The sequence below is a fragment of the Salvelinus alpinus genome, chromosome 27 (genome assembly GCF_045679555.1).
Source record: "Salvelinus alpinus chromosome 27, SLU_Salpinus.1, whole genome shotgun sequence".
NCBI classification, from domain to species: domain Eukaryota; kingdom Metazoa; phylum Chordata; class Actinopteri; order Salmoniformes; family Salmonidae; genus Salvelinus; species Salvelinus alpinus.
In genome coordinates, this window is record NC_092112.1 from 25,612,153 (window position 1) to 25,634,462 (window position 22,310).

The window sequence follows — 22,310 nt, forward strand, 5'->3', positions numbered from 1 at the left end:
AGTGTACAAGATGTACAACAGAGGAGAAAGTACACAGTCTTGAGGAGATCCCATGGCTAGTGGTGCACTTGTCCAACATCTACTATCCCATCTTGACCTGCTGTGTCCCTTTGCTAAGGAAATCAAGGATCCACAGCACCAGGCCTCCATCTAATGAGAAAGTGTATATCAGTCTCTGAGCCAAGTTGGAGGGCTGGATTGTATTAATAAAAGCTGAGGCAAAATCAACAAATAAGACCTTAGCATGGCATTTGGATCTTCATAAGCAAATTATTATTTAATTGCCCTCTAATCAAGACTTGCCCTTTACGCTGTGATAATTCATAATTCAGTCTACCTTACGGGCTTCATCTTAATTTAACTCGTATTTAAAAGTTCAGTTATTTCACCTTAGTCTCATTGGAGGCTGGTGACTTGAAAAATGGTGGAGGATGGGAGACCCACGGTATAGGCGTGGAACGCACGGAGACGACAAAGTGTGTTTAAAAAATTGTCAAAGACAAATTATTTTAACCTAAAGCAGTTAATAAAGGCATGTATTGTACAATATTATGGGAAATGGGAATGAGAGGGCTACTTACACAGTGTTGGGAAGGGATCACAGCAGTAATTGAATGAGGGTATGAGGCATGAGTTGAGTTGTTCAGAGGCTTGACTTCAGTGCAGGACAGGATTTGACTGGGAAGACAATAAACAATAACATAACACACTACACAGTTAGACAAAAGAGCTAAAAAAAAGAGTTAGTCCAAGCAAGAAGTAAAATCATTGATGTGTAATAATGTGATTGTGTATGTGATTGACTCTACATACAGTAATTAAATAAAATTGATAGGGGTACTTGAAGAGGAAACATTCAATTTGCCAGTGGATGAGACGGCACATGAAACATGGATTCAGTTCATGTCAGGAGAGAGTTGACAATGATAGTGTTTATTTTTTAACTAACTAAATAATCACAGAAATGCACAAACAAACAAACAAATAGATATGGTTACAAGGAAATTATATTGCATGTGCCCTAGTGGGCTTAACCGGTATGGTGGCTTGGTAGACAAAGTGACTGAGAAGGGCACGAAAGACAAAAGATACTACATAGTTGATAATTATAACAATTGAAATGCTAATCCTTTGCACATGAACGCTCACTCATTCGGGAATATTTGCAATCAATATACATATTTACGCTCAGTGTGTTGTCGTGATCTCTGTTGGAATCGTCCTTCTTTCTGTTGGAAGTTCATCTGCCCGTCTTTCGTGGTTGGAATGGATACTTCAGAGTCCCATTCAGAAATGTTCTTATAGAATAGATGTTTCGGCGGTTGTCGGCCTTCGCATTCAATGGTACACAATTCCTAGCTGCAGACTAGTAATTAGTATCGAAGATTTGCTCTTATTCTGTCGGTATCGATAGTCTCAGAGTTTCAACAACCATTACAACCTTAGCTTATACTCAGGTTTTATGGTCTCTACTCAAACCTTAGCCCTCTCGGTAATCAAGGTAAGCTTGGTCTCCTGGGAAATTCCCAAGGTGGGGGTTATATCCAGAACAGTAGGAAAGGGCTGGCCCATGACGCCAGATCAATGTCTGTGGAGTTTCCTTCATTAAAACACACTGTTTTGCAATGAAGGTCTACAGTAACTTCAACAGCACTCTCTGGGGTAGCACCATGGTGTAGCCGGACAGCTAGCTTCTGTCCTCCTCTGGTTACATTGACTTCAATACAAAACCTAGGAGGCTCGTAGGCCTCACCACCTCCCATAGACCTACATGGTAATTATGATCCCTTCCGGAGGACGACCTCCAACCAATCAAAGCTTTTGCAGTATGAACTGTCATGACGTGGCCCTCTTTGGGTATAGCGAGCACTATCCCCCTCTCTCACCATGTCTCTCTTCCCCCTACACCCAGGCTCCATTATCGCATGTCCTACATTCCTAGAGGAGTCTCTCTCCTCATGGTCAGGCAGTATAGAGAGGTTTCACAGGAGAACAACGGAACCTGTTCTCCATCATAGAACTTGAGAACTGAACAATGGCCATGTTATGGAGAATGTGTACACGGTCGGGGGAGAATCCAGCTACGAACGGTCCATTTCGTTTAATGTTTGTAAAACTCATGAGAGACATTACAGCCACATTACCATAACTCTGTTTATACAAGAGTCTCAGTTGCGAGGCTTGCATCTAATTGTTGTATAAAATGAATGAGTAAAGATGAAACTATTTTTGAAATTATGTAATGTGATTTTAAACTGTTTAACCTTTCTGGCGCAGGCGTTTTGCTAGCGACCCACCTGGCCAACAACCGGTGAAATGGCAGAGCGCCAAATTCAAATTAAATTTCTATAAATATTAAACTTTCATGAAATCACAAGTGCAATACATCAAAATAAAGCTTAACTTGTTGTTAATCCAGCCAAGGTGTCACATTTCAAAAAGGCTTTACGGCGAAAGCAAACCATGCGATTATCTGAGCACACATAACAAATAATTTTCAACCAGGGAGTTGCGACACGAAAGTCAGAAATAGCGATATAATATATGCCTTACCTTTGAAGATCTTCTTCTGTTGGCACTCCAAAAGGTCTCAGTTACATTAGAAATGGTCATTTTGTTTGATAAATTCCTTCTTTATATCCATAAAAAACTCAGTTTAGCTGGTGCGCTTCAGTCAATAATTCACTCGGTTTCCCTCCGTCAAAATGCATACAAAATGAATCCCAAACGTTACCAATAAACTTATCCAAACAAGTCAATCAACGTTTATAATCAATCCTTAGGTACCCTAATATGCAAATAAACAATACAATATAAGACGGAGAATTGTTATTGTCTTTACCTGGAGATAAACAAAAAGAACGTGCTCTCTCGGGCCATGCGCTTGGAAACACTACAGCCAAAATGGGAGCCACTTAGAAAAACGACAACTTCTCCCTCATTTTTCCAAAAAACAGCCTGACACTCTTTCTAAAGACTGTTGACATCTAGTGGAAGCCCTAGGAACTGCAATCGGGGACGGATTTTGCCCTATTATAAAAGTGCCAGGCATTGAAATCAGTGGTATGCTGTTGCAGTGACCATATTCCCGCCACATTGGCAGCCATGAGTCATGACCGCAGTAAAGTTCTACGTGACCTTTGAGTCATGGTATTCTCATTTTATGCACTCTGGACATGCTTAGATAGTGTACAACTTGCTAACGAATATCAAGTCTTAATGACCTGGTACTCAGGGCTCCTTTTGAACTTCTTTGATCTAGAGGTGGTGTAAAAAGCTACATTGTCCCTCTAACCACTCTGACATCAATGCAAATGCCATCGGAAATCACATCGAACACATATCGTCAACTGTAGGCCTATAGTACGTTTAAAACCCACCTCACTGTGATGATCAATTTGAAGAAAGAAGTTCAGCAGGTTGAAACACTGTAAAATATGGTTATTGTGGATGTTGTTTCAAAGCCTAACAACAAAATGGACAGCGCTTTAAACTTGTTATGGCTGCAGGGGGCGTATTGAATAACTGGAAAGAGGTGCCCATTTTCAAACGGCCTCGTACTCAATTCTTGCTCGTACAATATGCATATTATTATTACTATTGGATAGAAAACACTCTCTAGTTTCTAAAACCGTTTGAATTATTTCTCTAAGTGAAACAGAACTCTTTTTACAGACCATTTCCTATCCGGAAGTGAGATTTCCAAAAGCGATGTCTCTCTTCAAGAGCTTGTCTATAAAAGGGCATGTCACTTAGGACTGTAGAAACACGTCATACACCTTCCCCTGGGTGTCATGCGGAAGTGAGAGCAGAAATGACTTGATTATCTCGTTCTGGGATTGAATACAACCTCTTGGAGTGAGAAGTGCGCCATAACATTTTTTTGGAAGGCGCGAAGTTGGATCTGGAGTCGCCTCCTGGAAAACCGTCGTTATAGGTGAATATGATCTCCCGCTTCGATTTTATTTGATACATGTCACAATATCATCCTAAAGTATGTTTTTTCAATATAGTTTAATTATATTATTGAAATTTATTCTGGACTTTAGACGTGATGCGTCGCAAGAATTAGTTCAAGAAGGAGAGGTTAGCACCGCACGGCCAGTGTGCTTGCTAATTCAAGAGGGAAATAGTTCGTTCTGGATCCAAATAAAGACGGTTCTGAACAAAGGACCCCTTGGAGAACATTCTGATGGAAGATCAACAAAGATAAGGACCCAATTTGGGATACTATTTCATATATCTGTCGAACTGTGCTATCGCTACCGTTTGACTAGAATCAATGCTGCTGTGTGTTAGCTATTGTAGTAAGCTAATATAACGATATATTGTGTTTTCGCTGTAAAACATTTCAAAAATCGGAAATATTGGCTGTATTCACAAGATCTTTGTCTTTCATTAGCTATCCACCATATATTTTTCTGAAATGTTTTATGATGAGTAATTAGTTGACGTTGGTGTCTGTATTTTCTCTGGCTACTCCCGTGCGATTTCTGACTGTAGCTATGATGGTGGCTATGATGGTAGCAGTAATGTAAAACTGATTTATAGCTAAAATATGCACATTTTTCGAACAAAACATAGATTTATTGTGTAACATGTTATAGGACTGTCATCTGAGGGAGTATTTTCTAGGTTATTTAGGTTGGTTCTAGGTTAGTTAGGTTAGCTTTGTGCATGCTACTTGCATGCTACCGTTGCTGTGAAAAATGTCTGGCTGTCTTTTGTATTTGGTGGTGAGCTAACATAAATATATGTGGTGTTTTCGCTGTAAAACATTTAAAAATCGGAAATATTGGCTGTATTCACAAGATCTTTGTCTTTCATTTGCTATCCACCATATATTTTTCTGAAATGTTTTATGATGTGTAATTAGGTAGTTGACGTTGGTGTCTGTATTTTCTCTGGCTACTCCCGTGCGATTTCTGACTGTAGCTATGATGGTAGCAGTAATGTAAAACTGATTTATAGCTAAAATATGCAAATTTTTTGAACAAAACATAGATTTATTGTGTAACATGTTATAGGACTGTCATCTGAGGGAGTTTTTTCTAGGTTATTTAGGTTGGTTCTAGGTTAGTTAGGTTGGCTTGTGCATGCTACCTGCATCCTACTTGTGCTGTGAAAAATGTCTGTCCTCTTTTTTATTTGGTGGTGAACTAACATAAATATATGTGGTGTTTTCTCTGTAAAACATTTAAAAAATTTGACTTGTTGGCTGGATTCACAAGATGTGTATCTTTCAAATGCTGTATTGGACTTGTTAATGTGTGAAAGTTAAATATTAAAAAAAAAAAAAAAGATTTTGAATTTCGCGCCCTGCACTTGAGCTGGATGTTGTCATAGGTGTACCGGCGTCGGGCTTGCAGCCATAACAGGTTAACCCTTTGTGACTGGGTATTGATTCATCTAATGGTATATTGATTATGAATACCTGACACTCTCCTCCACAGGCCTGTGGCTGTAACCAGGTGGGCTCAATGACCCAGCAGTGTAACCCCAACACAGGCTGCTGCTTGTACCGGGAACAGTCTCACGGAAAGAAGTGCAGTGAGTGTAGGCTGGGATACCGGGACTTCCCTCAATGCATTTCCTGCAACTGCAATGTGGCTGGTTCGGACATCCAAACCTGTGATGCAGACCAGGATGTTTGTGCCTGTGTAGACAGGACTGGACAATGCAGCTGCAAGGTAATCCACAACCATCAGTTGATTGTAGTCTACTCTATTTTCTATCTATCGATCACTTAGAATATTCATCACAGGATGCTGTGTCAGGTGATTGCATCAGAGTTTTCCAAATAAGTGACAGCAATCACCTACAATGAAATTATCCCAAAAGAAACCAAAGCCAGCTCTCCTGGCATCTCCCTGATGTCTAGCCAGCACTGAAATAATATTATCTGTTTTTGAAGTTGGAGTTATATAGCATTACTAGGCGTGTTTTTAAGCCTCTAACTGCAATTACCTGTTAATGTCACATTAGCGTGACTATAGCCGATTTCTCCATATAGCCTATATCTCAACAGCAGCACTCTAGCTCTCCACATCTACCTAGTACCTTCCCTATCTGGGCTCAGCACGGGGCCTGTCGCCAGGTTGACAGGCAGCGCAGCGTCTGTGTGTGGGAGGGTGTGTGAGATGGAAATAGACCTGACGTGGGGGGGGCATTCAGATCAGCTAGCGCCAGGCAGGCAGGCGTTGCCATCCCCAGCTCCCTGCATCAGGGTGACAGTGCAGTGACAGGCTGTCACACAGTGCCAGCGATGGGAGGTGATGACCCTCATTAACAGAGAGAGAGAGAGACAGACAGAGAGATTTAAAAAGCTACTTTCGACTCTGAAGTAAAAGTGACATTTGAAGAGGAGAAGACTGTGTGTTGTTGGGTCTCTTGTTGTGCTGTTTAGTGTGTGTGTGTGTGTGTGTGTGTGTGTGTGTGTGTGTGTGTGTGTGTGTGTGTGTGTGTGTGTGTGTGTGTGTGTGTGTGTGTGTGTGTGTGTGTGTGTGTGTGTGTGTGTGTGTGTGTGTGTGTGTGTGTGTGTGTGTGTGTGTCTTTCCTTGCTGACTGTTTATTTTAGACTACTGGGATGGAGGGATGGAGGGATAGAGGGAAGAGCTTGATGGTGTCTGGGGGACGTTAGTGAAGGTCACGGTGATGGACGGATAGATGGACAACTGTGGCTGGAGGGGTGGCATGGCTCTGTGTGTTACATGAAGCCATAGCAATAGAATTGCTGGAATCCTTAGCACAGGGGGCGTAGGCACGGTTGGGCCTAGGTGGGCGCATGTCCACCCACTGGGGAACCAGGCTCACCTAATCAGATTGAGGCCCAAAAATATAATATATATTTATTTGATTTGCTGTAAATGTCAGTGTTTCAAACGGGACAATGTTTGTCTTTTTACCTTAGCACAGTACTTGACTTGGGCAGGAGCTCACCGGAACTGAGTACTGGCACCTCAAATGTTCTTCTGCTTGAGTTCCTGCATCTCCTATAGAATATTAACTCAAAAGTATTGAAGAGTTCCTGGACCTAAATGTAAATGGTACCGGCAGCCAAAATGAGTACCTATTTCAGTCCAAGTCAAGCACTGGCCTAAACATGCATACACCATCAGATAGAATTCATAGCAAGCAGTAAGTAAGGGGTGGGACAACTAAAGGGATACACACTAAGTGTACATCCTTCCATGACATAGAATGACCAGGGGCCTGTTGCACAAAACTAGGATAAGGGATTAAGCCAGGATATCTTGGTGATCCTGGCTCAATTGATCCGTAATCCGGTTGCACTAAAGATGGATAGGGGGCAGGAGGATATGTTATGGTATAAATTACCATGGAGATTTATTCTGTGGAGCTAGCCTGCTCCAGACCAGGCTAAATTCCAGGATCTATTTAATCTCATCCCTAATGTCAGTCAGCAGTCACCACAAATGGAAACCAATAGTTATTTCACTGCTCACTATACATTGTTATCACATATAACTAGACCCACTGTTATTATTTAAACGTTTGTGATCATTAATTTCAATGATTTTGGATAAAAAATGATTTTTAGATGATGTTGCTATCATTAGATAATTTACAGTTTCCCATAGACTATAAGGCTATATATAAAATGATAGAATATTAGGGCCACAGAGGGGAAAAAAACACAAGTCATAATATTGTAACCAGTTGTTTTAAAGGAGGACAGTTGTTAAAATGACAGATGTGGGGCATTTCGTGAAATTGTACTTCAGTATGGTTTCATAAACAAAGACATGCTGATATGACAATGTGATACTTAATATTCTGGCACAAGTATCAAAACTGTAAAAACAATATGTAGCTTTTCTGCAGAAAGAACCAGCCTCATAAATTTATGACTTTATCCTTTTTCTTCAGTGTGGCCCTAGTACTCTGTCATATAAACAAATACACATTCCATATGAATATAAAAACACAATGTGTAACATTATGTTCCTTTATTGAATAAGGACAAAACAAAGCAGGTAAACCATCAGCTCCTTTCGAAACTGAAGTCACAGTGACTCTACAAGATGGAAAGCACAGAATCCAAGCATATTATACAAAATGATACATACACATTGAAAGGTCTGTATATAACACACCCTGCATGTCTGCACACTAAAATAAATGCAGGACAAATCCATACACATCAACTGAACAGACAAATGAATGGATGCAGTAGCCTCCCTGCAGCCTTGTATTACACACAGTATACCGCACAAACATCATAAGAGGCCAAATTCGTCAAAAAACGAACCCAAAAAAACCCAAATTCCTCTGCCACCGCAGGACATATTTAACCAAAATTGAAAGCACACATACTAACTAAAATAATTCAACACATATTGGTCCCTCAGCAGCCGACCACTGTCGTCATCAGGGAAGATTGCCGGATTGTCCCAGTCCATGGCTGGTGGCACTCTGGGGGCCCTCTCCTTCCTCAGGCAGGCCACATTGTGGAGGACAGCACAAGCCACAGTAATATCACATGCCCTAACAGGGCTGACCCTTAATTTGTGAAGGCAGTGAAAGCGTGCCTTCAGGAGGCCAAAGGTCATTTCAACTCTGGCCCTGGTCCTGGCATGGGCATGGTTGTAGGCCTGCTGTGCTTCCTGGGGGTCTGTGAAAGGTGTCAGGAGAAAAGGCTGGCAGCCATACCCCCTGTCTCCCAGCAACACACCAGAGAATTCACCTGTCAACACAAAATCTCATCATTACTACCTCATAAACACAGTGATATTCTTGACACAGCCATGATGGTTATAAATAGGGGTTGTGTGGCTTACCTTGTGATAGGCACTGATAGATTTCAGAGGCCCGAAAGATTCTGGAGTCATGGACTGAGCCAGGCCATTTTGCCACAACATTGCTGATCACACAGTCAGCATTGCAGACCATCTGAAATCATAAGATGAGGAATATTACACCAATCAATGCACATCACTGGCAATGCAGAGTGTTCGTCAATGGACAATATCAAAAAGTTATGTTCACCTGAACATTAATGCTGTGAAAGGATTTCCTATTCACAAAATCGGCCTCATGGGCACCTGAGGGGGCTTTAATCCTTATGTGTGTGCAGTCCACTGCACCAATGACATTGGGGAAACCTGTCACACAAAGTAATGAGTATCCTACTATGTGTTAACAGTTGTCCTGTAATTTGTAGATCCTCTTACCTGCAATCCTATAGAACTCCTCTTTGATGTCACAGAGTCTTCTGTGGCCAGGGAAGGAGATGAAGACATCTGCTAATGCTTTGATAGCCAGACACACACTCCTTATTGTGCGGCAAATTGTGGCCTTGTTCAGCTGTTCTGCATCCCCCACTGAGTACAGGAAGGCTCCACTAGCAAAAAAGCGCAAGGCCACACAAACCATTTGCTCCACACTCAGTGCATGGCTCCGTGCAGTGCGGTGCTTAATCCTGGGACCCAGTAGTCTGCATAGATACCTGATGCCATCTGCAGAAAACCTGTATCTTTCATATAGATGGTCATCAGGGAAGGCCAGTGGGTCCAACCGGTCCCTGAAGACCCTTTCTCGCCTGAAGGCTCTCCTCAGCACAAGTGCTTCTTCATCCACCACATCTCGCACGAATGGGCATGCCATTGTCAGAGCAGAAAGGAACACACAATTTTGGGCCTTCATATAGGCTAGTGGCCACACCTGGTGCTGGGGGGGTGGGCAAAAGAGGGCGATGCCTTATAACGATGACTTGGTTGTACTGATTGCTGGGAAAATAAAAAAAACCTTAGAAAGATGCCACCGTCCTGTGTGCTCACAATAAGAGCTCATATGTCATGGCTCACTTGACTTTACGAGAATATACCTAATTTTTATTTTGAGCTGTGTCATCTTCTTGGAGCTGGGGGAGGAAAGAAAAATAATGATTAATACATTTGTGTTACAGTTAGCATACAGTGTACATTGAAGGCATATCTCACCTCCCTCTCAAGTTTTTTTATTTCAAGGTCCAGTTTCCTAATTGTCCTCTTTTTTATTTCGGACTCCAGTGCAAGATTTTCCATCTTTTTCTTCTTGTACTGAATGTCTATGTCTGCCAGTTCTATTTGGCGCCGGAGGTGGTTGCCATACAACTTTCTGATAGCTTGTGAGCTCTGTGAACACAATACAATTAGCGCAGCTGGAATTTGGCAGGATGTGGTGTCCTTTTATTAATACGCACTATGTTGCCAGGCTGGTTTTCCCACTGTATAGCATCTGGGTCCTGTAAAAGAAATTAGATTTTTTGATTTTGATGAGGACTCCTCACCATTGTAGAGTAAATAGTACTTTCACAGTCTTAACATGATACCTCATGCCTTCTGGAATCCAGAGAGATGGTCTCCTCCTCATCATCGTCTCCATCATGTGCTGTTGCTGCTGCACTGGGGCCTTCACCCTATCACATTTAATCGGATTCATATTGAAGCTAGTAGACAAGACATGCCAGGCCTACAGTATGCCTTTGATGGAGTACTCACTGGATCAGCATCGTCTGGTGCTTGTGCTGGTGGCTCTAACAGGAACACAGTGCTGCCAGACACTGCAAGGCAATAGGTAAACCAAAGTCAGACAGTCCAAATTGATTCAATATGAATGTGGTTGTATCCCATGTAGAGATGGAAGGACATACCTTGAATGAAGCGGGTGGCATCTTGGGAGGAACCTATGCTCGTCTCTTTCCCCCCAGGGATCCCCTCTAAGACGGGCCTGCCTTTATTTAGCTCCAAGGCCATGTCCTCTGCTGGGGTAAGGTCAGCCTTTGGTGACCCACCACCCGTGCCTTGTCTGTGGGTATTCTTTTTCACTGCTAAAACAGTACAGACAATGTGTGAGCAGGCACCTTCTGGGTACAATATATGCTTGTGCTTTGTTAAATATTAGTCAGGGACCATACCATTCTGCAGAATGTTCTTGTATTTGATTTTGACCTGCTGCCATGTCCGTTTTGGCCCGTTCATGTTTAATCTACACACACACACACACACACACACACACACACACACACACACACACACACACACACACACACATCTAATGGAGTCACACTGCAAAAAATTACTTGGTATTTTTGTCTTGTTTTCAGTAAAAATATCAAAAAATTTATCATAGCTTTATACAGTGTGATGGAGTTACTTTACACAATTTCACTCATATCTGCAGTGCATTTCAATTAAAAATTTAACCGTTTCATAATTACAGTACAACTGCATTTTTGGAGATGTGAATTAAATATTTGAATTGTAATTGTGATGTTTCAGCGGAGCGGTGAGTGTGTAATTGTGCACTACTTACGCATTCAGGCGGTCTGCAATACTTTGCCACGCTTTTTCTCTTTGCTTTATCACTGTGGCGGTGTTGCCTTTCTTCTTAATTATATCTTTTACCTCCTCGTATGCCTCCATGAGGATTTGTGCTTCCGACGGGGAAAAGTACGCGGCTCTAGTTGCCATGGTAAATCAGTTAATCTGTGATCTGTGGCGGGGTCTATTTGAGTGAGCCGTGAGCGCGCACCTATCCAGGATTGGTTTCACCTGGCTTAATGAATCCGTGTCTGCTCATCCTGGCTTGGTCTTTGTGCAACCAATTAAGCCTGGACGCACATGTTTTGGCTTCATTGAGCTCAGCTGAGTCATTTATCCCGGATGTCTTAATTCTACTTTTGTGCAACAGGCCCCAGGTGAATCTAGGTGAAAGCTATGATCCCTTATTGATGTCACTTGTTAAATCCACTTCAATCAGTGTAGATGAAGGGGAGGAGACAGGTTAAAGAAGGATTTTTAAGCCTTGAGACAATTGAGACATGGATTGTGTATACAGTTGAAGTCGAAAGTTTACATACCTTAGCCAAATATATTTAAACTCAGTTTTTCACAATTCCTGACATTTAATCCTGTCAGAGTCGTGTGTATAGGTGGCAGGGAAGTCAGGCGCAGGAGAGTCAAATGGAGTCTTTTAATAAATGTCCCAGTAACATGTTCCATAACACTAATAAGAAACAAACATAAACAAATATGGGTCCGAAGACCCGTCGCACACCTATACACATAAAAAACAATACTAACAAGAAACAATCTCTGACAAAGACATGAGGAGAGACAGAGGGTTAAATACACAACATGTAATGGATGGGATTGGAAACAGGTGTGTGAGAAGACAAGACAAAACCAATGGAAAAATGAAAAATGGATCAATGATGGCTAGAAGACCGGTGACGTCGACCGCCGAACACCGCCCGAACAAGGAGAGGCAACGACTTCGGCAGAAGTCGTGACAAATCCAAGTAAAAAATCTCTGTATTAGGTCAGTTAGGATCACCACTTTATTTTAAGAATGTGAAATGTCAGAATAATAGTAGAGAGAATTATTTTTTTCAGCTTTGATTTCTTTCGCCACATTCCAAGTGGGTCAGAAGTTTTGTATTTGGTAGCATTGCCTTTAAATTGTTTAACTTAGGTCAAATGTTTCAGATAGCCTTCCACAAGCTTCCCACAATAAGTTAGGTCAATTTTGGCCCATTCCTCCTTGCTTGCACACGCTTTTTCAGTTCTGCCCACAAATGTTCTATAGGATTGAGGTCAGGGCTTTGTGATGGCCAATACTTAGACTTTTTTGTCCTCAAGCCATAACTTTGGAAATATGCTTGGGGTCATTGGCCATTTGGAAGACCCATTTGCGACCAAGCTTTAACTTCCTGACTGATGTCTTGAGATGTTGCTTCAATATATCCACATAATTTTCCCTCCTAATGATGCCATCTATTTTGTGAAGTGCACCAGTGCAGCAAAGCACCCCACAACATGATGCTGCCACCCTCGTGCATCACGGTTGGGATGGTGTTCTTCGGCTTGCAAGCATCCCCCTTTTTCCTCCAAACATAACGATAGTCATTATGGCCAAACAGTTCTATTTTTGTTTCATCAGACCAGAGGAAATTTCTCCAAAAAGTATGATCTTTGTCCCCATGTGCAGTTGCAAACCGTAGTCTGGCTTTTTATGGCAGTTTTGGAGCAGTGGCTTCTTCCTTGCTGAGCGGCCTTTCAGGTTATGTCGATATAGGACTTGTTTTACTGTGGATATAGATACTTTTGTACCTGTTTCCTCCAGCATCTTCACAAGGTCCTTTGCTGTTGTTCTGGGATTGATTTACACTTCTCGCACCAACGTACGTTCATCTCTAGGAGACAGAACGCGTCTTCTTCCTGAGCGGTATGATGGCTGCGTGGTCCCATGGTGTTTATACTTGCGTACTATTGTTTGTACAGATGAACGTGGTACCTTCAGGCCTTTGTAAATTGCTCCCAAGGATGAACCAGACTTTTGGAGGTCTACATGTTTTTTTCTGAGGTCTTGGCTGATTTCTTTTGATTTTCCCATGATGTCAAGCAAAGAGGCACTGAGTTTGAAGGTAAGCCTTGAAATACATCCACAGGTACACCTCCAATTGACTCAAATTATGTCGATTAGCCTATCAGAAGCTTCTAAAGCCGTGACATCATTTTCTGGAATTTTCCAAGCTGTTTAAAGGCACAGTCAATTTAGTAAACTTCTGACCCACTGGAATTGTGATACAGTGATTTGTAAATGAAATAATCTGTCTGTAAACAATTGTTGGAAAAATTACTTGTGTCATGCACAAAGTAGATGTCCTAACCTACTTGCCAAAACTATAGTTTGTTAACAAGATATTTGTGGAGTGGTTGAAAAACGAGTTTTAATGACTCCAACCTAAGTGTATGTAAACTTCCACCTTCAACTGTATGGGCTATTCATAGAGTGAATGGGCAAAACAAAAGATTTAAGTTCCTTTGAATGGGGAACAAAAGATTTAAGTGCCTTTGAACAGGGACATCCAGCCAACTTAACACAACTATGGGAAGCATTTGAGTCAACATGGGCCAGCATCCCTGTGGAACGCTTCGACACCTTGTAGAGTCCCTACCCCAGCAAATTGAGGCTGTTCTGAGTGGAAAAGCAGGGGGTGCAACTCAATATTAGGAAGGTGTTCTTAATGTTTGTACACTCAGTGTATATTGACAATAATAATAATAATAATACATTTTATTTGGCAGATGTCTTTCAGGATACTTAAGGACATCACACATACAATCTAGTGCTGTTTATAAAATCTATTTCATAATAGGCCTATGTAATGAATTTGAATTATAATTGAATATTAACCCCCCCCAAAAAAATTATAATAACTTATCAATATCAAAATAATGGGCTGGTTCTGGCACATGCACTGATACCATGTGCATTAAACAGTAGCTATCGCTGTATAGGGTAGGCTCCTTTTTGTAGCCTACTCATCGTTAGCTAGCTAGCTAAGACTCATTAGCCAACTTGGCCAGCAAAAATAAGTTAAATGGCCAAACAAAGCTCACTGTTAAATTATTTTAAGATACTTTTTTCTTTGTGTGTAGAAGAAAGAGTTATTTGAAATCAGAGATTTCGCCCTCAATCTGTGATTATATTGATCTAATGGAGGGCCTTAAAGTGTTTCAGTACATTCAGAGACAAGGACCAGCACCACAACATTGTTTTTATTCAACACTTTTAGAAATCATGAAACACGCTTCTCCACTTCGACTCACACTCTCTCGGTCCCTCCACTGAGACATCATCATCAGTCCATCAGTTCAAATTCAAATGTCTGCTCTGATGTGCCTCGCGAGTAACAGGCTACAACAACTGGCCTATTACCAGTGTTTTAATATAGCCAAACTTGAGACTCGAGTTTCGAAAAATAAGGCTCTACGTTATTTATAATAAGGGGTAAGCCTACATGGAGAAAAATCTAGTCAATGTAAATAGCCTATCATTTTTAGGAATGTAATTTAATTGGAAATAGCACTTTGCCCTGTATGCTATTGATCATGTAATTGATATCACACAATACATTGTAGGCGGACTTGATCTCCCGCGCTCAGCAGAGAATTACACTCTGCTTGCATTTTGACTCAAAGGTTGGTGACCAGTGTTGTCTACTGTGATCATTAATGATATATCAGGGCATTATGTTCTAGTCTATTAATTATAGGGGTACAGTTTATTATTATTGTAGGTCTATGTGAGTCGCATGTTAAAGAGTCATGGATTTACGTAGGCTTACAAGACTATTTGGTCTGTAATGCAAAATCACACGTTAGATGGTTTGTTGTGTGCGATCGATTACAGTGGGTTATATGGTAGACTTTGTTTAAATTATAATTTGAGTGGCCAAATTTTGGCCCAACTACATTTTTGCTGGCATGCCATCAACGGATTTCTACACCCCTGCCATAGCATCCTCTTACCAGACTGGAGTGTAAACAAAACATCTTTACATTTAATGTCTGTTATGAAAGTGGCTTCTCAGTTCTCTCTGCTTTAGGAGTGTACTAACTAGGGAAGTATCAGATAAGATCGAAGGGAAACGTTTCATATAAAATACACCCTTATCTGGACTGTCACTGTTTGTGTCTGCTATATGTAGGGGTATGCCCCTTATCATTCCTCCTCAGTGACATGTGAGCCCCTTTGAAATGCACCTACTGTACCTATTCAAATGGCTGCCTTGGTATTCTTCTGAATAAAATCTTCTTTGATCAATGTAGAGCAGGGTAAGGTGAAGAGAACAAGAGATTACTGTCACGGTTATTTATAGCTTGGCTCTGTCTTAAATCAGATATCTCCCTAAGCCTGTAATATGTTTGCAAATCTATTCAGATGTGTTTTGTATTCATGTCTTATGTGTACTCTACTGAAAACCGCAATAATACTGTACCTGCTATGTATTTGCAATAATGACCAGCCATTTTGGACTGCAAATAGCAGTCTTATTGCTGAGTGTCTGTGTGTTGTGTCCCAGGCAAATATACAGGGTCTGAAGTGTGACAGTGTAAGTTGGTGATGTTTGGCCTGAGCGCCAGGAACCCACTGGGCTGCAGTCAGTGTTACTGCTTCGGTATGACCAGCAACTGCACTGAGGCACAGGGCCTCATCCGCATGTGGGTAAGTCGAGTCATGAAGAAATGTGACAGAAATGTACACACAGCACACATGTACCGTGTGGGCACATGCATCCCCTATCACATGCAAGTCCACCCACTCACAGGCACAGACTGAGGTACAGTATTCGTACACAAGCATACAGTTACTGTGTGTGCACGCAAATACATCACGCACCACGCACACACACACGCGCGTGCACACACACATATTTTGAAATATGTGTACTGTGTGGCTCAGTTGGTAGAGAATGGTGCTTGCAACGCCAGGGTTGTGGGTTTGATTCCCAAGCGGGACCAGTACAAAAATGTATACACTCACTGCTGTAAGTCGCTCTGGATAAGAGCGTCTGCTAAATGAAAAAAATGTAATGATAAAACAACATTTCTTTTCAAGCAACAGTTTGTATTTATATTTACATGAGAGTGGTTCTCCTCCATTCTTCATTCCCGGCCAGGTATTTATTCCTCATCTTATTTTGTAATTTATGGGACGTAGAGAGAACCAGGGGGACCAGGCACAAACAGGAGGCTAGCCTGGTACCAGGGAGGGATAGGGGGCTTGAAAGCAGGCAGAGTATGGGAGCTGCAGCTTCCATGTTTGTTTTAATAAGGATTTCCTGCCAGAGCACCACAGACCTGATAACTCTCCGTCTGCTGTATCCATGGAGACCGTGGCTGAGGACATTGGCAGAGGGACCCTTCTTTCATATAAATGGAAACGACAAACAAATTAAATAAAGGTTGCCGTCCCAAAGTTAATCTAAGTTTGTTTGCTATAAGACTAAGAGTAAAAAGAGAGCCAGTTGAGAATCCTCTCCCTCATTTATTGGAAGGCAGGAGATTTTCTCTAAGTCAGTGAGTCGTGTGATTGCATGGTGAGGTGAGGGGCACAGCCCGGCCCCTCTGGAGCCTTTAGTGAGCCCTACCCTGGATATTTAGATGGGAGTGGTAAGGAGAGAGTCTAAAAAAACACAATTTTGATCAAAACATTTATTTTTTACCCTTTAGTGTGTTTACTTGACTGTATTTATACTTGGGATATCGCTTTTCAACAGTAAATGTTCACAAATCGCTGGAAGACGTCTTTAAAACAGGGGCCTCAGAGGCATAGCCTACTGTACAGGAGTGGCTTCTTAAAGGTATTCATGCTCTATTTGCCCAGTGAAACATGTCTCTGGCCTCAGGATGTGAAATGCATTTTAATCTACAACTATATGAGAGGCTGAGTCCTGGTGTGGTACTGGAGAATAGAGTTGTCCAATGTCACAGAGGCTGTTTTTCTTTCAAAATACCCATAATCCACTTGCAACATAAGCACTTCAAATCCTTGGAAAAGACCTTCTCAAATACAACCCATTGTCTGTGTATTTTGTGTGACATTTATAAGTGATGCTGTTTGTTTGTTGTCTCTGTGTTGCTGCAGTTGTCCCTGAAACCAGAGCAGACCAAGCTGCCCCTAGTGGACAAAGACAACCAGCAGGAGACCACACGTGGAGTGACCTTCCAGCACCCAGAGATCATCGCTAACGCTGACCTGGTCACCCAGAAGTTGACCAAAACCTACTACTGGAGACTGCCTGAACAGTTCCAGGCGTCCATGGTGAGGGCACCCTCCTCTCAAAATGATTTAACAAGTTGATAAGAAGTGTACAATCGACCGCTGACATATACTGTATAATTGCTTGGGACTGATTCATGTGTTTGAATTGAGAACTGGTGAACATTGCTGCTTTAAAACACTATCCAACTTGAAATTATCAGGAGTTGACTATATTCTGTTCAGAGATGAGTGTTGTACTAACAAGTTACTTGGATGGTTTCTCCTCTTTAGATCACAGCCTACTGAAGCAAGCTGAAGTACGCCATCTACTTTAAGGGGGGTGACGAGACAGGCCGCACCTCCTACGAACCCCAGGTCATCATAAAGGGAGTGTCCAACAGAGACAAGGTGATGGTCCGCCACATGCAGGGACTGCAGATTGGACAACCCACCCGCTATGAAATCGACATGACAGAGGTAAGGACCTGGGATTACATGCTGGATCTCTTGTTGTCACAACTGTTTCCTAACCTCTTAAAATGCAGATATTATCTATTTGACACTGAAACTCGCTTGTGTTGTTAAAACAATTGTGGGCCTTTGTGATGGATGCCATGCCAATGCATCTCTTGTCTTTATCCCAATAGCTTTTCAAAGCTAGATTTTAACCTCTAAAGATACAGTAATGATAAATTGACACTGAAGTGATGTTATGAACATGTTTTGTTTTTCAAAAAGAGTAGAAGTACGAAGACAAGAATGCCATGACACGCGAGGACTTCATGGACGTGCTGTTTTATGTTGACCACGTCCTCATTAAGAGTTCCCATGGGAACATGATGAGACATAGCAGGTGAGCTCTCCTCTTTGTCTCTGAACACATAATGGGCTAAACTGAGACAACCACTGATAGAGAGCTAAGGCATTCACTGTTTACTCTACACTCTTCATTTCAGTATCACTGTCAGCTTAATCATGTCGTGTTAACATGGATCACTCTCTGCCTTCAACACTGACCTGTTCAATCCATGTAATGAACTAGGGGCAATAGCATAATAGCATATTTCAAGCATAGAGAAGAGAATGCAGAATGTCCATGGAAAAGCTTTGGATTGTTGCCATTGGCTCACATGGCTGTCTCTCTCTCCCTTTCTCTTCCTTTCTCTCTCTCCATCTCTCTCTCCACTAAACCCAGGATCTCTGAGATTTCTATGGAGGTGGCAGAGGAGGGAAGGCCGTCCGTGGAGAGTGAGTGGGCTCACCAGATAGAGAAGTGTGACTGCACCCTGGGCATCTCCGGCCTGTCCTGCGAGGTAGGCTAGCTAGCCACACCACCTGCTGTGTGTCTGTGTCTCCCATCAGACCATCAGCCCTGGCGACAGGGTCATCCATCAGATAGGGCTGTGTGTGTGTGTGTGTCTCCCATCAGACCATCAGCCATGGCGACAGGGTCATCCACCAGAGAGGGCTGTGTATGTGTGTCTCCCATCAGCCATAGCGACAGGGTCATCCACCAGAGAGGGCTGTGTGTGTGTCTCCCATCAGATCATCAGCCATGGCGACAGGGTCATCCACCAGAGAGGGCTGTGTGTGTGTGCGTGCGTGTGTGTGTGCGCGCGTGCGTGTGTGTGGCTGTGAGTCACGGACCAATCAGAGCCACAGCCGTGGAGTCAGGCTGAAACACCTGTTAGAAACAGTTCACATCCTTCTCATCAAAACTGCTAGCTCTCCCCCTATTTCTCACACCTCTGTCCAGACACCTCGAATGCTCCCCCATTCTTTAGTGCGTCTCTACTCCACTCCTAATGAACTCTTGTTGTGTTACTACGACAACCTCCACAGCCCTCTCCATCCAGACCTGAGTGTTACTGATGTGTCTCCTACTGGATCCCTCATAAAGGCGGCTGTAAGAAAACCAGACAGATGGCAATAATTTGAAGCTGCCACATAGTTAATAAAGTTTTTTTAAACAGGCGTTTAACGTGTTTGCGGGGAACAGATGGTGCCTCAAATTGACCCGATTAATTCTCAGTGAGTATGTCTTGTTGGAGCTCCATAGGAGCCCGGGACTCCCACGAGCGCGCGCGGCGGGGGGGGTGTAACAGCCTAACCGGTAACCGTCTGTCTGTGTTTCGCCCATCGGCAGGAATGTGTGGCCGGGTTGTACCTTCTGTCTGCCCGCAGCGATGGCGCGGCCTCCAGAACGGACATCGGGAGCTGTGTGCAGTGCCAGTGCAACGGGCACAGTGAGGCCTGTGACCCAGAGACATCCATCTGCCAGGTAAGCGCTTTACAACGTCCTTGTGACCTGAGGAGGACGGTGCCGTTGGCAATAGTTGGCAGGCTGCCCTGGACTGCACCCATAAGAGTAGAGGATCTGCACATTTGTTCAGAAGCCAGCTGATAGGCTACATAGTTCAGTGGCACCAGGAAGTAGAATATAGTGTAGCGTCTGGAATAGATTTGACTGGTAAATACTAACAAGAATGTAGCGCTAGAGAGCAGTCCATGTCGTTTAATACAGAGCATAATGTGCCCTTCAGATATAAGGTCCTTTGGTCCAACCTTATTCTCTGCTTCCCAAATCATCCCCTAGAGCCTGTCCTGCTTCATGTTATAGGCTGGAACTGAAACTCAATCCCAGCTTTCATTTGCATTTGTGCTAATAACAATATAATTTGCATTTTACGGAGCCGGCAAATTGAAAATGTTAAATGGGTTTGTACAGCGTAATGTGGGTAATTGAGGTACACAGGAAGTTAATGAAAGTCTTTTGAATACCCCGGCTCAGTAGTTCGCAACTTCTGCTGACTGATTAGTGTTGCTGCTCTGAATTGGCAGTTTGGCACTTTTTCTCAGAGCAGAGCGGTGGATAGAGGAGAGGAAAGGAAAACGGCCCTGGGCTGACAGGGAGGGCCCCAAGCTCAGGCTCTGGAAGGGCCCTCACTTCAACACAACAGTTAAGACACATCCACCCTCCACCCCGACAACCGCTGGGTTTAGTTTAGTTAGATTCTGAAGTTGTGAATTCATTTGAAGTGAATCATCCATCAGAGTGAATGGTTGTGAATGTGGATATGATATTAGTGTGTCTTCTCTACAGAACTGCCAGCACAACACAGAGGGGGACAGGTGTGAGCGCTGTGCCCCAGGATACTATGATGTAGTGAGGGGCAGACCCGGCGACTGCAAGCCCTGTGCCTGCTCCCTCACCAACCATGAGAACAAGTAAGTCACAGAGGCACAGTTGAAAAATAAAATAAAATAAAATCAGTTCTCATATGGAGCTCTCTTTCTCTTAGTTTCAGCCCTTCCTGTGTGATAGAGGGATTGAATGACTACCATTGTGCTGCCTGCCCTGAGGGCCATGTGGGAAAGTACTGTGAGAGGTAAGAACTCTCTACTGAACATACAAAATCCACAAGGATCTTTGTGAATCGTATTGTAACTGAACTCACCTCATACAGTGACCTGTAAAGTGTTGGTTCCATGTTTCATGAGCTGAAATAAAAGCTCCCAGAAATGTTCCACAAAATGCTTATTTCCCTCAAATGTTGTGCACGAATTTGTTAACATCCCTGTTGGTGAGCATTTTTCTCCATTGCCAAGATAATCCATCCACCTGACAGGTGTGGCATATCAAGAAGCAGATAGCATTACATAGGTGCACCTTGTGCTGGGGACAATAAAAAGCCACCAAAATGTGTAGTTTTGTCACACAACACAATGCCACAGATGTCTCAAGTTTTGAGGGAGCATGCAATTGGCATACAGGAATGTCCACCAGAGGTGATGCTAGAGAATTTAATGTTAATTTCTCTACCATAAGCCGCCTCCAACGTCGTTTTAGAGAATTTGGCAAAACATCCAAACAGCCTCACAACCGCAGTCCACATATATGGCGTTGTGTGGGCGAGCGGTTTGCTGATGTCAATGTTGTAAACAGAGTGCAATTTGAATGCACAGAGATACCGTGACGAGATCCTGAGGCCCATTGTGAGGTCAATTTTTTTTAAGGTATCTGTGACCAACAGATGCATATCTGTATTCCCAGTCATATGAAATCTATAGATTAGGGCCTAATTTATTTATTTAAGTTGACTGATTTCCTTATATGAACTATAGCTCAGTAAAATCGTTTAAATTGTTGCATGTTGCGTATCATTGTTTTATCATGTTTAGCTGTGTCGTGACTTGACTTTCGTTAATCTGATGACTGTTATTTATGTAACAATATTTATGTAACAATTAACTCATTAGGATTTGGGGCACCACGGAAGAAGTTGTTTAACGAGTTACCATCTCCCGAATAAACTCGAAAAGATATATAAGTTATATATCGATAACAGTCACTTATTAATCATTACCTCATATCAGTCTCATTCTGAACAACGAATACTCCTTGGACCCGCAAGAACCCCAGCTTTACTTTTGATTCAGCACTACACAAAATGTTTTTAATTTAATTATTTACAAGCTAACTAAATAATAACACAGAATACACATACACACTTACATGAGACAAAGGTTCCTAGTGTACTGACAAGATATGACGGCTATTTACACAGCGATGGAGAATGGGGTGGTGAGAATAGAGAGATAGAGAAAAAGGGACATTTATCGTGGATACATTCTAGGACTGTCCTCACATTAATCATATACCTTGTACACAAACCGCCACCTGTTTGGAATAAGAAAATAATGAATGTATTTGCGCGTTGAATGCCGTTCGTTCGTCGTTTATCTCGGTCGGA

At 42.4% G+C, this 22,310-nt stretch overlaps 1 protein-coding gene and 1 pseudogene across 4 annotated transcripts; one reads left to right on the plus strand and one right to left on the minus strand.

The window, feature by feature from the left end:
• LOC139555854 (laminin subunit alpha-2-like) overlaps window positions 1-22,310 on the plus strand; it is a 146,923-nt pseudogene that overhangs the window by 87,587 nt on the left and 37,026 nt on the right.
• Window positions 7,956-11,700, minus strand: LOC139556245 (myb/SANT-like DNA-binding domain-containing protein 4). Of its 4 annotated transcripts, XM_071369938.1 has the most exons (11): window positions 11,317-11,700; window positions 10,919-10,989; window positions 10,655-10,831; window positions 10,503-10,564; window positions 10,334-10,420; window positions 10,205-10,246; window positions 9,963-10,136; window positions 9,848-9,883; window positions 9,195-9,749; window positions 8,802-8,913; window positions 7,956-8,707 (listed from the first exon to the last, which is right to left on the minus strand). In XM_071369938.1, the coding sequence occupies exons 1-8, from the start codon at window positions 11,472-11,474 to the stop codon at window positions 9,848-9,850; spliced, it is 807 nt and encodes a 268-aa protein (XP_071226039.1). In that variant the 5' UTR covers window positions 11,475-11,700; the 3' UTR covers window positions 7,956-8,707; window positions 8,802-8,913; window positions 9,195-9,749. The 4 variants fall into 4 exon arrangements, with proteins under 4 accessions (XP_071226039.1, XP_071226038.1, XP_071226036.1 ...); XM_071369937.1 differs by having other exon boundaries at window positions 9,848-10,136; XM_071369935.1 differs by having other exon boundaries at window positions 9,195-10,136.

Excerpts from the sequence above, each read along its gene's own strand:
- LOC139556245 (XM_071369937.1), bottom strand. The coding sequence starts at position 11,474 with ATGGCAACTAGAGCCGCGTACTTTTCCCCGTCGGAAGCACAAATCCTC. Across the intron at positions 10,832-10,918 it reads CAAGAACATTCTGCAGAATG|CAGTGAAAAAGAATACCCAC; the intron begins GTATGGTCCCTG and ends GTACTGTTTTAG. Across the intron at positions 10,421-10,502 it reads CACCAGACGATGCTGATCCA|GGTGAAGGCCCCAGTGCAGC; the intron begins GTGAGTACTCCA and ends TAAATGTGATAG.